General features: G+C 37.0%; 1 protein-coding gene across 2 annotated transcripts in view; it reads left to right on the forward strand.

Annotated features, from left to right (window-relative positions):
• Positions 1-16,592, forward strand: part of LOC148947640 (uncharacterized) — a 388,863-nt gene that overhangs the window by 104,102 nt on the left and 268,169 nt on the right. For both annotated transcript variants that reach the window (XM_089095338.1, XM_089095339.1), the window contains one exon: positions 3,254-3,356. In XM_089095338.1, coding sequence (XP_088951464.1) covers positions 3,254-3,356 — 103 coding nt within the window. The remainder of the gene's footprint in view (positions 1-3,253; positions 3,357-16,592) is intronic.

Below are 16,592 nucleotides of genomic sequence, written 5' to 3' on the forward strand. Positions count from 1 at the left end.
TTTCTTTATGACGTCTTCCCACCCCGACCGTGGACGACCTGCTTTCCGTTTAGCCTTAGATTGCTGGCCGAAAAGCACAATCTTCAGCAATCTGTCACCCGCAGAACGTGCCCTTGCCATCAAAAACCTTTCTCTCATTATAGCCATAGAAGGCGGATTGAACCACACTTTTCGTACAGCCTACTGTTTGAAATACGGTCCGTCAGTCGGGTACCCAAAACAATCCGTAGGCAATTTCTCTGGAACACATCTAGCATATATTCGTCCGTTTTTCAGAGCGCCAATGCTTCAGAACCACATTTGACCACTGCCATCACTGTATCTTCCGATATTTTAATCTTGGTTCGCAGACTTATCTTCCTATTCTTTCAAAGTTTTTTCAACTCTTAAAAAACACCCTGGGCCTTGGCTGTTCTACTTTTACCATTTTCACTGCTCCCAACTTCTTTACTAATGATACTACCAAGGTAAGTGAAGCTGTCCACTTGATCAATCTTTTCGTTACCCAACGTCACCTTCTAAGCTTCACTTATTCCTACCCTTAGCGACTCAGTCTTTTTAACATTAATATTCAAACCTGTTCTAGCACCCTGAAGTCGCCAAACCATAAAAAGTTTATTCAATTTGCTCACACTTTCATCTAGGATGCTCAAATCATCAACATAATCTAAGTCTAGGACAGTTTTTCTTCCCCATTTGATTCTGTGTTCTCCCATTGCCTTTCCTGTGTCTTTTAAGACAAAGTCCATCAAGATGATCCATACAAAGGGGTATAGAACACAACTCTGCTTAAGTCCTGAAAGTTCATGAATTCATCGATAGAACTTGTAATGGAATGAAAACCAACGTAGGCCACTTACACTGTTTTATTTTTAAAATAATCAAATCACAATATCAGCCTCATTTTTAAACTAGTGACTTTTAGCCCTAAATATGAACGCTTTAATGTCCAGCCTTTAAATGTAAACTTTGGCGAAGATGGAATATAGTTGTGAAATGTTTTATTACCGTGTTCCCTTTTGGACTTCTGTATTGCAATATTATGCTCAGTATGTAACTGGAAATTGGTCAAAATCTGCGAAGTTCGGGCAGAGGAAGTGGGATGGACAGCAGGATCTCACTTTAGCCCTCCATCATACCGACCCAAAATAGTTTCTATCAAATTATCCTTCGCTAATTTTGATCCATATATGTAATTACTAGCTTAAAATCTTTTAATTACCAACGTAGTCGGAAATCAAACATTATTAGCCGTATTGATTTAGTAGAATCACATGGTCGTTTAAGTTGTCTCCCTAAAATATCTTTAGGGAGACAACTACGAGTGAATAATTACGAGTGAAAAGAGATGCAACATGGCTGTATTTATTACTCATCCGGGGGGGGGGGAGAGGGGGGCTGGCTCAGGATCAATAGTTATTACCGACCAAAATATTTGTGCGAGTTTTTATTTGTGCAAGGTAGGTTTTAGCATTCCCATCCCGAGGACTGGACGTACAATATTTTGTCTGAAGTCTGTTTTTTACGTTACAAGCGTTCGGATTAAAATAGTTGTGAAATTTTCATCCGATGTCATATTGTGTGGTAGAGGTGGCCGGGACACAAAGGGCGTTGAAAGAATATTTGATTCTACATTAAAGGTAAATGATGCTATTAAATCAGACTTCGCTAAGTCACCAATATCACATTTTCTATGACACATGAAACTTGTCGAGGAAAATATAAGAAAATTTGGTAGCCAGAATGAATAAACAGTTGGTTCTAGGGAACTCCGTAAGTAAGACATTTTCCACCGACAAACCGGATTGCAGATCTATATTTTTGGTTGCAAAGATACCATTCCCCTGGCAGTCTAGATCATGAAAATGCTGTTCAACTGACAGTCGGGATATTGAGCTCATTGCCTAGATTGTGAATTCGACAACTTAGCTCGAAAAAAATATTGAGAAGTTGGATTTTGCCTGGTCGTGGATCGGGCATATAAATTTTGGTGTTCCAAAGTCTGCAATTCGACAATACAGTTTTATTTACCTATTTATTTGACTGACAATCCTGAATCTTGTTTCAAGGGTTCGTCAATGGAAAAGACCTAAATACAAACCCTTCCACTTTGGAAATCAAATCCCAGGGTAAGTTTGGTTTCCCTGGGTTGATCCTTGAAAATCTACGGGTGATTTTGGAAAGGATATATTTATTTGTGCTTGACCAAGTGAGGTACTAAAAACCATATTATTTAGAGCCGTGTGCGCACGGGGAAGGGGCTTCACTGCATTCCCGCTTTTGCAACTATACCTATATTTCCCTTTCGTCTTCATCAGTTTTTGCTATTTATTTTAGTTTTCCTCCAAGCCTGTAATGTGCCTCTCCCATCAAAGTGGGTTCCTGCGCACTTTTCTCATCTATCCGCTTAAAAATCCTAACCTTGGGATTCGAATCAACGCATTTGTTTGTCGCTCGACAGCACATCGGGGTAAGACAACAGACACATGCTGTAGAGACTGTGGCAACAGTCTCCGCAACACTCACCCAGCATATTATTAGCAGGGTTGCCACCTGTAGCATTAAAGGGTCATTTTATCACTATTTCATCATGTGTAGCTCTGTAGCACGTGCTACATTGAATGACCAAATTTCGTGCTTCAATCTTTTCTTTTTGTCTTTTGACGAAATAATGAGTGTATTGAAAAAGAGCAGAGGAATTAACAAAAAGCGCCGACCGCCTTTTTGCCGCGTTTGTTTCGAAAGATTGGTGCTAAGTTTGATATAACCAGAACAGCCTTTTTGCCGTGTTCGTTTCGAAAGATTGGCGCTAAGTTCAAAATAACTAGACATAAAAAAAATTAAAAAATTGATCTAAAACTAATCAAAGTACACTTAAACGGACCATGCGTGTAACGCGCCGCAAGTCGCGGCACGCGCAATTTTTTTACTGTAGCATTGAAAATCGCTGTGTAGTACGCACATTTGGGCAATTGTGGCATTTTAGGAACTGACCTAGGTGGCAATCCTGATTATTAGTTGTAATTGTAATTCAAAGGACTTGACGTTCTTGCAGAGTCATTCAGAGTGAACAAACACCTGAATCTCACCAATGTAGAGACCTGGCAAAAAGCTTAGGCAGATATAACTGCTATCAACTTAATTTTGCTGTGAGCCATTATCAAAGGGCTGGAAAATAAATGCTAGTGTAGAAAAGGCCTAACTGGCTCAGCTCCTCTAGAAGTTTCTAAAAAATTTTTCAATATTGTTTTAGGGATTCGGAAGGAGGCGCAAAGCGATAGCCGCTAACGGAACACGATTGGGTGGAAGACCATTTGGTGGTAGAAGAATAAGGACAACTACAGTTACGCCAATCGGTAAGTCTAAAGAATATGAGGTACTTGTCTATTATATAAAACGCATTCGAGAAGTGAAGTGTCTATGCTAATGAAATAAAACAAAATATGATGAAAATACAATACTTTAGCAAAAAAATTATGAAAACTACCGCAAAAAATTATGGAAGGGGGGCCGCCCAGAGCACGTAACTTAAAATAGACTAACCTAACCAAAATACCGACTACATATTTAATTAAAAAAAGCTATAGACTAACGTGGTTTCCCGACAAGCCGATGGCTATTGTCTGGTATAGACAGCGTGAAAAACCGGGTATTCGCAAAACAAGTTCTCGAGTGTTTTTTATATTTTAGACAATTACAGAATACTATATTCATGTTACCTTTGCTCTCGATTGCCCGAAATAGGAAGGCCTGCCACATAGTCCACGCCCTGCTCTTTCTACTAATATTTTACCTGTGCTTTACTGAGATGTGCATTACTGAGATTTAATCTCAAATGTAGATGATTGTTCATTTATTAAATTAAAAAAAACAGTTTTTTTTAACTGAAAGTAAGGAACGACGTTAAAACTTAAAATGAACAGAAATTATTCCGTATATGAAAGGGGCTGTCCCCTCCTCAACGCCTTGCTCTTTATGCTAAAGTTTTTTATTGTTTAAAAGACTAGAGTTGTGAGAATTTCAAACTTTACCGTAAAGAGCGAGGCGTTGAGGAGGGGGCAGCCCCTGACATATACGGAATAATTTCTGTTCTTTTTAAGTTTTAAAGTCGGTCCTTACTTTCAGTTAAAAAAACATGTTTTTTTATTTAATTTTTCAAAGGTTTTGAATAAATGCAGGTTTTGGTTTTGGCTCACCGTAAATGAATAGTTAAAACAAAATTTGTATATTAATTTTACTTTTATTTGGTTAAATGGTTTTCTCGAAACTTGTTTAATTTTACTTACGAGCGTTTTTATTAGTAATAAATATACGTAACTTACGAATTAAATCTATATTCATAGATTTTTAATACGTCTATTAGGGGGTTCGGCCCTTAGTCAATACCTTGCTCTTTAAGCTAAAGTTCAAATTTTGTTCCAATTCTTTAAAAATGGCCCTTTAATCACAATGGCCGTTAATTAGAATAAATAGCTCTTATGAAAGTACTAAAAATCTTTGGCTTAAAGAGCGAGGTATTGAATAGGGGGTGAACCCAATCATATACGTAATATTTTCTGTTCGTTTTAAGTTTTGATGTTGCTCATTACTTTCAGTTGAGAAACTTTTTTTATTTAAATTTAATTTCTGATATTTTTCTTTAAAAATGCTGGGAAATCCGCCCCCCCCCTTTCATAGCAATGTCCCTTCCTTCATGACCCGATCCTACTATGTAATCCCCGACCCCCCGACCTACCAGAAAAAATCCCCCCTGAAAACGTCTGTATACTTTCCAATAACCAATACTTTATGTTAACATTGGGTAAAGTTCATTACTTTCAGCCCTTCCCCCGGGGACTTCGGGGGATTAAGTCATCCTAAAAGACATTGTTATCATATTTTCGACCATGCTGAACAAAATGGCTATCTTAAAATTTTGATCGGATGACTTTGTGAAAAAAGTTAGCGTGGGAGGGGGCCTAGTTGCCCTCCATTTATTATATATATATATATATATATATATATATATATATATATATATATATATATATATATATATATATATATATATATATATATATATATATATATATATATATGTATATTCATCGGACCCTGGCACCCGGCACGTGTGTATTATCGGACCCTGGCACCCGGCACGTGGCAGGCTTCTATATATGGATTCTCATTGTCGCTTGTCTTCTAACCACAGTTATTTGACTATTCAAGCAAGTCCGATTTCTAAGAACGATTTCTACTAAGCTTCAAACTTTTGGTTTTCTTTTTTAAGGTTTTTGAATTGTTGTAATCCCTTGTCAAAATATATGCATATATTTTTGCTATTGCCAGTATTTTCCTCTTTAAGAAATTTAATGTCTTTTCATACTACGGTCTTTTCAAAGACATTATTTGATTATTCAAGCAAGTTCGATTTCTAACAGCGATTTCCACTAAGCTTGAAACTTTTGGCTTTTATTTTTAAGGCTTTTGAATTGTTGTAATCCCTTGTCAAAATATATACAAATATTTTTGCTATTGCCAGTATTTTCCTCTTTAAGAAATTTAATGTCTTTTCATACTACGGTCTTTTCAAAGACATTATTTGATTATTCAAGCAAGTTCGATTTCTAACAGCGATTTCCACTAAGCTTGAAACTTTTGGCTTTTATTTTTAAGGCTTTTGAATTGTTGTAATCCCTTGTCAAAATATATACAAATATTTTTGCAATCACTAGTTTTTTGCTCTTTACCAATTTAATGTAAACTTCTCCATGCATGAAAATCTTCAGTTTTTCCACATAAATGTGACAATTGTGACAACATTATTGCAATACTGATGTAATATAGATCGTTTTTTTTGGGGGGGGGGGCAGATTATCCCAGGGTATAAATTTTTCCCGAAAAAATGGGAAATACAGTGTCTTTTCAAAAATATTTGATTATTGAAGCAAGTCCGATTTCTAGCGCCAATTATCTACTAAGCTCCAAACTTTTGGTTTTCTTTTTTAAGATTTTTGAATTGGTGTAATCCCTTATTAAAACATATACAAATATTTTTGCAATTACATAATAACTTTAACACAAGGCTCTTAAAGAACTTTCTCAAACTTCTGACCTGTCTAAATCGTTTTTTTAGGCCAGAATATACCAGGATGCCAATTTTCCCAAAAAAATATGAAGCCATTTTCGGGAAAAAAAAACATAAATAAATACATACATATACAGTTATTGCTCGTTTATAAAGATAGTATATATAAAAAGATATATAATATTTATATATATATAATATATATTGTTATTAATTTTCTCCTCATTTTGATCTAGTTTTCAACTTGCTCAATCCATAGTTCATATTTTGTTTGTGTTCAAAAAAAGTTTAAGCTATTCATATTTTTGATATTAAATTTTAAATTGTAATTATTGCTAAATATTTACTTAATTATGGTTAGAAGCTACCCCCTCATTCTCTAAACGTATGTATAGAACAAAATTACTTGACTTTTCTCCCTAGAAAGATTTTCTAACCAACGTTAAAAGCTGATGTGTTACTATGCAAAATAAACGTTCACCAATGAAAATGATGCCTTCAACTTATTATCTATAAAGATTATTCTCTTTATAGAGACTGGCTATGTACTTTGGGACGAAGTATGACACCGAGCGGCAGTATGTCCTTTGGGTTCTAAAATCATTGGATACCTCCGAATTTTCTTTTGATGGCTTTAGATTTGATTCTTTGATTTTCATCAAGACCAAACCCTCTTTGGGTTGTTCCCCTTTTTATAGATTAGTAATGTCGAAAAAAACTCCAAGGCTAACAAACTACAATATTTGGAATAAACGTCAAAATTGATTTATTTTAATGTATATATTGTGTATAAAATCTTTTTTTAGAGTCTAGCTTACTGTGAACAAGTTTTGCTCAAATTTACTTCTCGATCATTACCATAGACCGTACCATAATCGTACCATACCATAAAATACGACCATTAAAAGTAAAAAAAAAAAAAAAATCAAAACAGTCCCAGCATCCTTACTTCAACATAGTTAAACTAGGACTAATTTTAATGGTCGTATTTTAATGTAAGTTTGTTTTTCTTTTATAGGCTATATTTATGTTTTGCTGAGGACGGCCCTTGGACATAGGATCGAAATATTCATTCAGATACAGAATTCCTTTGTCTTTCGAAAAGAATTCCCTATTGTTCTTCTTGTTTTTGATTTGTATGAGTTTCACTCCTTCTTATTAAGTATTTAACAATCTCCTCTCAGGCTAGGAGCTTGAGATTTTCGGGCATACCATATGCCAATATGCAATTGGCTATATATGTAATGAAGCTGGTAGAAAGCAAGTCGACTTGTACCAAACTTTAACAATTGAAGCATCAAGAGCTAATAGGTTTGGGATGGTATGGGACGGTGGTCAATGGTGTGACCCTGTAAGCTCAGCCAGAGTCGACCCAGCTCTAAATGGGTACTTGGAGGAAAATAGGTCTTCAAATGAAAATCCGTGCATTGCGTTCTGGAAGAATCAAAGAGATCACATCCCTGTGGTGGCAGCTTTTGCACGAATGGCTCTTCGCTTGCCTATCACGAGCGCGACAGCCGAGCATCGTTTCTCAACGACGAGTCTGTTACTGCTAAAATATCTTCAATTGCTCCAATGAGAATCAACCAGCTGCAGTTCGTCCATGACAGTTACAACCTGATGCAGGATTCTAGTCCAGCTATAAAAATGATCACCGTTCTTTTTTATTTCTATTTAATACAAAATAAATTGCATACATATTATTTGTCCATATCCATTTCAGTAAAAAAAAACTGTTTTGGCAGCGCGCCATGTCCATTTTTCATTGAAACACGTTTTCATTGGCCTGCTATGCTATGTCTTGACATGGATCAATAGGAGATTCAACAGTCTAGGACTAAGACCAAGTATGAGGCGCATCAATATGCGGTATTCATCTTTGCTTTTGGCGCGAAATTTAAACTTTGTCAGAAAAAAAAAACGTAATATCGGCTTTAAAAAACTTAAAAGAGCTTCTAGCAAATTAAAGCAGAAATCCTAAAGAAACCTTTTCTCTGAAACAAACCTGTAGCGAGTCTTTTAATTTTCAATTTCCAAACTTTAGAGTTTCTTCCCTCAAAAGTACATCCCGAAAACAAAAGATGAATAAGGCCCATTGCGCGTCAAACATGGGCTACTGAAAATGGGTTTCATTGAGCGCAATGACAAGCATCATGAAAACACGAACACGGAGACCAGCGACCGCTACCGTTTATTGAAAAGCGAGAGATTAAAAAATGTGAAAAAAAAATAATTTTGATCCTACCGATTATTGAGTTTTGTTTTTATTTGAACGATACCTCGCTTGTTGTGTCTTGAATAGATTTGAAACTCCTTCCTAATAGCAAAAATCGGCGTCAACCGGCAGCGCACCAATTCCCGGCGCCGCCATCTCTCATTGCTCCAGCTATTCGTCGCCGAAAAGAGAAGCGGCGTGGCGTCGGGGACTACTTCTATGGCTCCAAATTCTTCAGAAATTTTTGTCAGATTTTTTTTTTTACCCAGTTTCTGTTCCAAGGAGGCTGCTGACTCACATACTTAGATGTTTCAACATGCCGTGCCTTGAAGACGACACAAATTGTAGCTAAGGAGCTTAAGGTGATGCCTCTTGATGATAAGTGATAGTTGATCTGATAGGCCTTAATGACTCCTTATTTCGCTATTATATATACTGGCTCTCTGATGCGCGTGGGATGACCTGTCAAATATTACAGCTATTGCCCAATCATATGGCAATTGGGATGCTGGACGTAAACTTTGCTGCAAAACATACACTGCTACTTTTGCACAAAAGACTTTACATTATTGGGATATGACACACCTTTTTCAGTAATTATGGGATATTCCTTACTAAGTGGTAGCTTATAATGGCAACCATAACACGATAACGGATGTCAAAAATATGAAGGTTGAACGTGATTAAATATGTATCATTATTTATTTCTAAGTAAACAAAAAACGGACATGTTAATCGCGCAAGATATACATACTCAGTTAAAAATTGTCCCTCAAGTAAAACGTCAGTTAAAGAAGTGGTTAATCGCAAAGCTTGTTTTTCTTTTTATCGTGGTAGCAGTGCGCATTAGGCGACAAGGAATAAATCACTAATAAGTATCTTACTGCTGTAAATGCCTGATGTCTAATTTACATGCCAAAAACATGTTTTTTTCTTAATAGCCAAGAAACTGACGGGTTAGACAGGCATACATGATTAGCTAAAGAACCAAAATGTGCTTAATCACACAGGCCGTGCTACTTTTTGTCAATGCTTGAAGGGCAGTTGTAAATGTAGAACAATTTAATGAAATATGTGGATGCAGGCTTACTTGTTTTTGCATATCCTAGAGTTCTAGCCTGTGATTTACAGTCATTTAAAACTAGCTTTCCGTTAGCTAAAGGCATTGAATTTGACAGGTTTGAACTTGAATGCATCCATCAAATTCTCCTAATATGGTGTGAAATTACCTGTCTCCAAACTCAAATAAAGATTTACTGTGATGTAGAGTAATCTTTCTTTTTACCCAAATATGGAAACTTTTTACGCTCAAAGGTGAATTTTAAAAAGTACATTATAAAATACTGTGTCCAGCATGAATTTAATGTCTGTAGGGACCCTACTTAGTATGGTCTTTAGGTATTATTGTCAGTACTTTTTTGAATGGACCGTGTTGAGCATAAAAAAAGGACCAGAGGTGCTAAAAGTGCAGAATAACTTTTGGGACAAGATAGTTTCAATGGTAATGTGAAACTTAATAAGTCTGGCTATGCAGAATTAGGCCGGCCGTGTAGTCCTTGGATTCGTGGGAACACTCATGTTTGGTACCCTATGTGGGCACGTTCGTAAAAAAAAAATCTTAGAAGGAAAAGCAAAAATCTAGACTAAGAGGTTAAATAGCCCCCTCCCGCGTTTTTAGATTGGAGGGAGCAGGAATTTCCCAACGGATGCTTTGGTCAAGTGTTTCCAAATTCTTATGGAGACTCCTCGTTTTTGATCAAACAGTTCGTAGTAACGAACTGTAAGTAAGGAGCGACCCGGCTCAATAGTAACTGAAACTAAAAAATCTGATTTTTATGCAGATTTTAAATATATAGGTTTCATCAAGTTTAGTCTTATCCATCAAAAGTTATGAGGCTGAGAAAATTTGCCTTATTTTCGGAAAAAGGGGGAAATATCCCCTAAAAATCATAGAATGTTAATTAAAATCACATCATCAAATTCAGCGTATCAGAGAACCCTACTGTAGAGGTTTCATTCTCTTATCTGCAAAAAGTGTGGAATTTTGTAGTTTTTGCCGGCAGAAAGATCACGGATACATTTTTTTTTTCAGGGGTGATCGTATTAACCCAGTGGTCCTAGAATGTCGCGAGAAGGCTCATACGAACGGAAATTAAAAGTTCTAGTGCCCTTTTTAAGGGACCAAAAAATTAGAGGACAACTAGGCCCCCTCCCACGCTCATTTTTCCCCAAAGTCACTGAATCCAAATTTTGATATAGCTATTTTGTTCAGCATAGTCGAAAAATCTAATAACTGTGTCTCTTTGGACGACTTGGTCCCCTAGAATCCTCGGGGGAAGGGCTGCAAGTTATGAACTTTGCCTATTGTTTACATATAGTATTGGTTGTTAGGAAGTTTACTGTTGTTTTCAGGGGGGATTTTTTCTGGTGGGGGTTCAGGGGAGGGGATTATGTGGGAGGATCTTTCTATGGTGGAATTTAAAGGAGGAAGATAATTTTTCATGAAGGGGCGCCGGTTTTTCCAGTATTATTTAGAAAACGATCGGAAATTAAATTAAAACTTTTTCAACTGAAAGTAAGGAGCAACATCGAAACTTAAAACGAACAGAAATTATGACGTATACGGAGGGAGTTCACCCCCTCAGTAGAAAGGGGGGTGCTACTCCGAACAGAACCACGTGGTTTATGGTTTTCTCACTGAGAATGAAAAAACAGAATTTTTCTCACTTGAAAAAACAGGAATTTTCTCACTTTTATGGATGTTTCTTGGACGGTTATGTGTGTTGGTCAATTTATTTGATGTTTTTCATGGATGTCAACAGCAATTTATGGATGTTTTATGGTTTTTGTCAGTGAGAATGGAAAAAGAGGAACTTTCTCACTTTGATGGATGTTTTCAGGATTACTGAGTCTAACGGGTACCGGAGTCAATGACCTAAATTTCCAACATGTCGATGTATTTGATGTTGTTGTTGTTTTGGCCAAGTGCATGCTAGGAGCGAATGTTAAGAGTTTCCAGGAATAGGAAACAGTTAGATCACGTGTGACAGATGATGTCATGGTTGATTGATTTGACACGAAAGGGGAATTAATTTGTTGTTTCTAAGGGGAATTATTGATTCACGAAAGGGGAATTAATTTATTGTTTCCAAGGAGAATTGTCTCCGGGACGAAGTTTATTAGTATCTTTGGAGTTCGACCAGAATTGTTTCCGGGGCAAAGTTTATTAATATCTGACAGGTGAAGGCAAGGTTAATTGTAACTCCGGCGAATGTTTTGATCTTAGAGATAAAGAGTTTAACGCGGGAAAAGGTTTCTTAGTAATTTCAAATGTGACAGCGCAGAGATGCCAAAAACAAAGGGAACACGATGAAATTACGTTTAGGGGTTATTTGGGCGAAACCGTTTTAGACATTTTAGGGAATTATTTCGGTGAAACAGTTAGATGCATTTTAAAAGATGATTTTAGAAGATGTTTTAGAAGAGAATTTGAGGGTGAAACTCTGTGGTCGTTATAATACACAAGTTCCATTTGAACAGTGTCGTGAGGTCCTCTACCCCAACCCCAAAGGGTTCCGATCCCCCATCACAACCCCGAAGGGGCCCCCCGGCACCCCAAAGGACCACCCGGCCCCCCAAAGGGCCCCCCGGGCTCCCAAAGGGTCCCCTCTCCATTTTTTAATAATTTTCAAAGACCATTTCAGAGCAAGTTTTTTTCTTAATGTCCCTCCTAAACCCATTTTACAACTTGAAGTACTTATCTTTTTCACCCACAACTATACTTTACAGCTTTTTGGATACCTCAAGTGAATTAAACGGGTCCCCAAAAGTCACAGTGTAAACAACTATTGCATTTAAAATTGTGTTGGACAGCTGAAATTCGGGAAATGGTGTAAATTGGACATTAGCCCCCTCCCCCTCTTGTATATCAGCAACACTCCCTCCCCCAAGTTGTTCAACAATATTTGGGGTATGCTCCACTTCAGTTGTTTGAAGTGGATTCGTTAGGGTATCGGAGGCTGGAGGAGGAGGAGGAGGGTTCCCAGTTAATTCATTTGTAAAATCGTCCAAAAGATGTAGTGTGTTTCGACTTAGCAAAGGTAAGTCTCCCTGCTCAACTGCGCTATTATCTACATTAAAATAATCAACTAAAAACTCATCAATATTTAACGACGACGACGGTATTTCCAATGAATTGTTGGAGATGTCCTCTCCTTCTCCAACTGATGATGATGGTGACAATGAATATGGTACCAATGGCTCATTTTCCTATAAATGAAAAAATAGCTTATTTTCAAAGTGTTCAAATCATCCCTACTGTTTTTAAAATTTAGATTATTATTTAAAACGCGCATAGTAGTAGCAGCAGTATGCACATAGTAGCATTTGGTTAATTCACTGTTCCCCCACCCCACAACTATCGATATTCTGAAAGCTGTAAATTTCCAACTTAATATAAGATATTTACAATCTAAACGTCGCTTTACATAGAAGAACAAAATTTGATTTTGTTCAAACAACTCCCTTTCCCAATTTCCACTATTTAATGCTCCCCCCTCCGAGCCGGCCATCGCAGCGCATCCCGCAGCTTTCTCCCGTGGCGCTTCTCGGGCCCGCCGGCGCTTCCCGACCGCCATCCTGCAGCGCTTCCCGCGGCGCTTCTCGGGCCCACCGGCGCTTCCTGCGGTGCTTCTCGGGCCCACCGGCTCCCAGCCGTTTACATAATGCTCAAAAGTTGAAATATTCCCTTAGACGGCATAAGTCGTTTCTCTCTCTAATTCCGTTCTACCGAGGTTCGGTGAACTCCTCATTAGCTCACAATTATTGTAAGCCGCCGCGCGAGTGTTCCGATTTCCAAGACTGAACTTCAGACGAGGAAACAGTACAATTAAATGCTGTAAACCGTTAACTCAGACATTGTCAGAATGTTTCCCCTCGCTAAAATCTTGGCGGCAAGTTGTAAGATTGAAAGCTATTTTAAAAATATCCTTGCGCAAATCACGGGATTCATATGTGACAGATAGATAAATGGGAATAATCTCTCAGTTCCTTCTTCTCTTAAAACTAGATAATATTCAATTGTGAAAAAAATAGCATTCACAGAGTTTCAAATGGTGAGCATTAGCAGTAATTGACTGCACTTTTTAAGTGACCAAAAAGATTTGAGGGCAACTAGGCCCCCTCCCCCCCCCGTTTCCCCAAAATTGCCCGATCAAATTTTTGTGATTGAAATTTTATTCATCATAGGTTGAAGGTCCAATAACTATGCTTTTTGATAAAACATGCCCCCACCCCCATGCCCCTTGGGAAAGGTTCTTAAGTTATAAATTTTGTCTGTCGTTCAAACATAATTTTGGCTTTTAGGAAGTTTGGATACATTTTTAGGTATGGGGGGGGGGAATTTTATGCAGGTGGAATTTGCACGGGGGAATTTTCCATGGGGAGGGAAGTTTTCAGGGCGTTAATTTTTCAGGGGAAATTTTACAGTGGTGGAATTTGTCATAATTCCTATAAGCAAAAAGTATAAATGCATATAGGTTTACCCTCTCATTGAGTTAATCTTGCGTTTTTTTTGTAAGCGCAATGTAGATCAATAAAGAATATATCTTACTGCCTTTTATTCAATTGCTATAGTTAAAATCGCTAAAATATCAAAGAGAAGTGGTTTGACACTATAAAACTAATTCATTTTAAATATTTGCAATTGGAATAAAAAGCAAATTCTGTGGGGGCGTACTAGCTACCACAGACCCAGAAGGGCTGAATTTACATTTTAGAGACAAAAAGTGCACACAAAAAAAGCAAATATAATAGCAATTTAAAATCTCCCTTCCACCCAAACTCAAAAATTTCTGGGGGAACATATTTTCATTGTATTTTGAATATTTTCTTTGGAAAAACACACTGAAAAGCCATATTAAGAGCTAAATTCGTGAGTTTTTCACTGACAGGTCCTTTTTTAGCCAAGCCTTAATCCCACTAATAGAAAAAAATTAATTATAATCAATGGAACACAGCTCATCGTATTTTACACATTTTTGGTTGGAATACATAATGAAAGGTCACATTATTTGAATTTACATCAAACGTTGAAGAGCATACATTTGAAGAACTATCCATTATTTTTTTATCTTGTTCTATATTTCAGCTTATACTGACTTTTTAAACCTTTCAAAACCCTGAAATATACTAACCTAACCGTTATTTATTTACGAAAATTGTGCTAGGTGACGATTTTAGAACAATAATTACCTTCTATTTATCACATAACACTCATGGGAATTATCACATAACACTCACGGGGAAAGGATTCAAAACAAAACTTCTTACATCATATAGTGTAATTGCGTCAAACGAGGCATGTTCAATGCAGATTAAAACCAGAAAAGAACAGAAATGCATAAAAATAAGAAAAAAAAGTATTGCAACTAATAATAGGCAGAGCGCTAGTGCTGCCTAAGTAAAGAACGATGTGAGCACAACATATTGTTTTTGGTTTTTTCTACATAGTCGGGCGCTTTGCATAGAAGGAATCGTCACAGAAACTTTAAAAAAGGCTCATGTGATTGGACATTAAAGTGGATAGCGTACAATTCATAGGAGGGGGCATAAAAACTGTGGTTTTTAACTTTGTTATGCAAGACTAGAAAGAAAAGTCTTTAGGTGTGGGGCTGCCCCCCCCCGCCTCAACCCTCGCTCTTGAAATCCCCCCACCCCCCTTCCCCCAAACTCAAATTTTCCAGAGGATTTTAAAATCCCCCTTCCCCCCAAACTCAAAAATTTCTAGGAACGTATTTTCATCATATTTAAATATTTTCGTTGGACCAAAGGTCTGTGTTGCGCAGATACCAATGTCCTAATTCAATGCCTTCGGTCGGGAATGCAATGCGTTGTTGGGGGCAAATCATCTGACGCTTCCAGTGTTTCCCCCCCCCCCCCAGATTTCTCTAGGTACCCATTTAAAGCTGGGTTGACTGTGGCTGACCTTACAGGGTCACAACATTTACCCCCGTTCCAAACCAAACAAACACCGAAACCAGGACTCAAACTCCTGACCTCATATAAACTCATATGATTTCAAGTCTGAAGCGCTAACCACTCGACTAGGAATTGGAATGGGAAATCCCCCCCTAAAAGTGGAGCCCATGAAATCATGAAGAAGGTAAATACGCCTATTTTTATAAGTATATGCTTTTGATGTTAATGAATTTATAATCAAATTCAGAAATTAATTAATTGAATTAGTTTATTTGTATAAATGATTTTTAAACAATTTTTTTATTTTGAACACACTGAAAAGCCATATTAAGAGCTAAATTTGTGAGTTTTTCACTGACAATTCCTTTTTTAACCTTCATCGAAATCCGGGTTACCACGTTCCTTAGTAAAATATTGGCCCTAATCATGAAAAGTATTAGCCTATTTTTCTATAAAGTCTAAATCTAGTTAGACAAGTCTAGGTCATCAAGCCCATTAGTTCATACTAATCAGGTTTGCTATAAAAGAAGAAGTAAATTATGATGGACAGATAGTGGTTATGCATAGAAATCAATGTCTAGCTCAGCATATATGTGAATTGGACGGGAGTTGACAGTCACAAGCCAAGTGACCAATTCTGTGGGGATGTACTAGCTACCACAGACCCAATTGGGCTGAATTCACATTTTAAAGTCAAAAAGTGCACACAAAAAAGCAAATATAATAGTCATTTAAAATCTCCCTTCCCCCAAACTCAAAATTTCTCTTTCTAGTCTTTAGACTTTTAAAGCATAGTAAACATGATTACGATATGTAACTTGTAGGACCGGTGGTGTTTTCCCTCAAAAGATTTTCTCGTACAGCTAACCGTTGATGTGAAACTATAAAACTAATTCATTTTAAATATTTGCAATTGGAATAAAAAGCAAATTCTGTGGGGGTGTACTAGCTACCACAGACCCAAATGGGCTGAATTCACATTTTAGAGTTAAAAAGTGCACACAAAAAAAGCAAATATAATAGCAATTTAAAATCTCCCTTCCCCCCAAACTCAAAAATTTCTGGGGGAACGTATTTTCAAGGTTTTATTCAAAGTGAACGGTCTTACCTTTCAGGAGTGAGGAGTCGTTCACATCGGATTGAGAATAAAAGTCAAACTTATGCGTAAAGAGCGAGAAGTTTTATCAAGAGCTAAATTTGTGAGTTTTTCACTGACAATTTCTTTTTTTTGCCAAGCCTTAACCTCCCTAATTGAAGGAAATGAATTATAATGAAGGGAACATAGTTCATCGTATTTTACATATTTTTGGTTGGAAAACACACTGAAAGGTT

Source organism: Artemia sp. Qi Xiang Cuo, chromosome 10, assembly GCF_049724085.1.
Source record: "Artemia sp. Qi Xiang Cuo chromosome 10, ASM4972408v1, whole genome shotgun sequence".
Taxonomy (NCBI): domain Eukaryota; kingdom Metazoa; phylum Arthropoda; class Branchiopoda; order Anostraca; family Artemiidae; genus Artemia; species Artemia sp. Qi Xiang Cuo.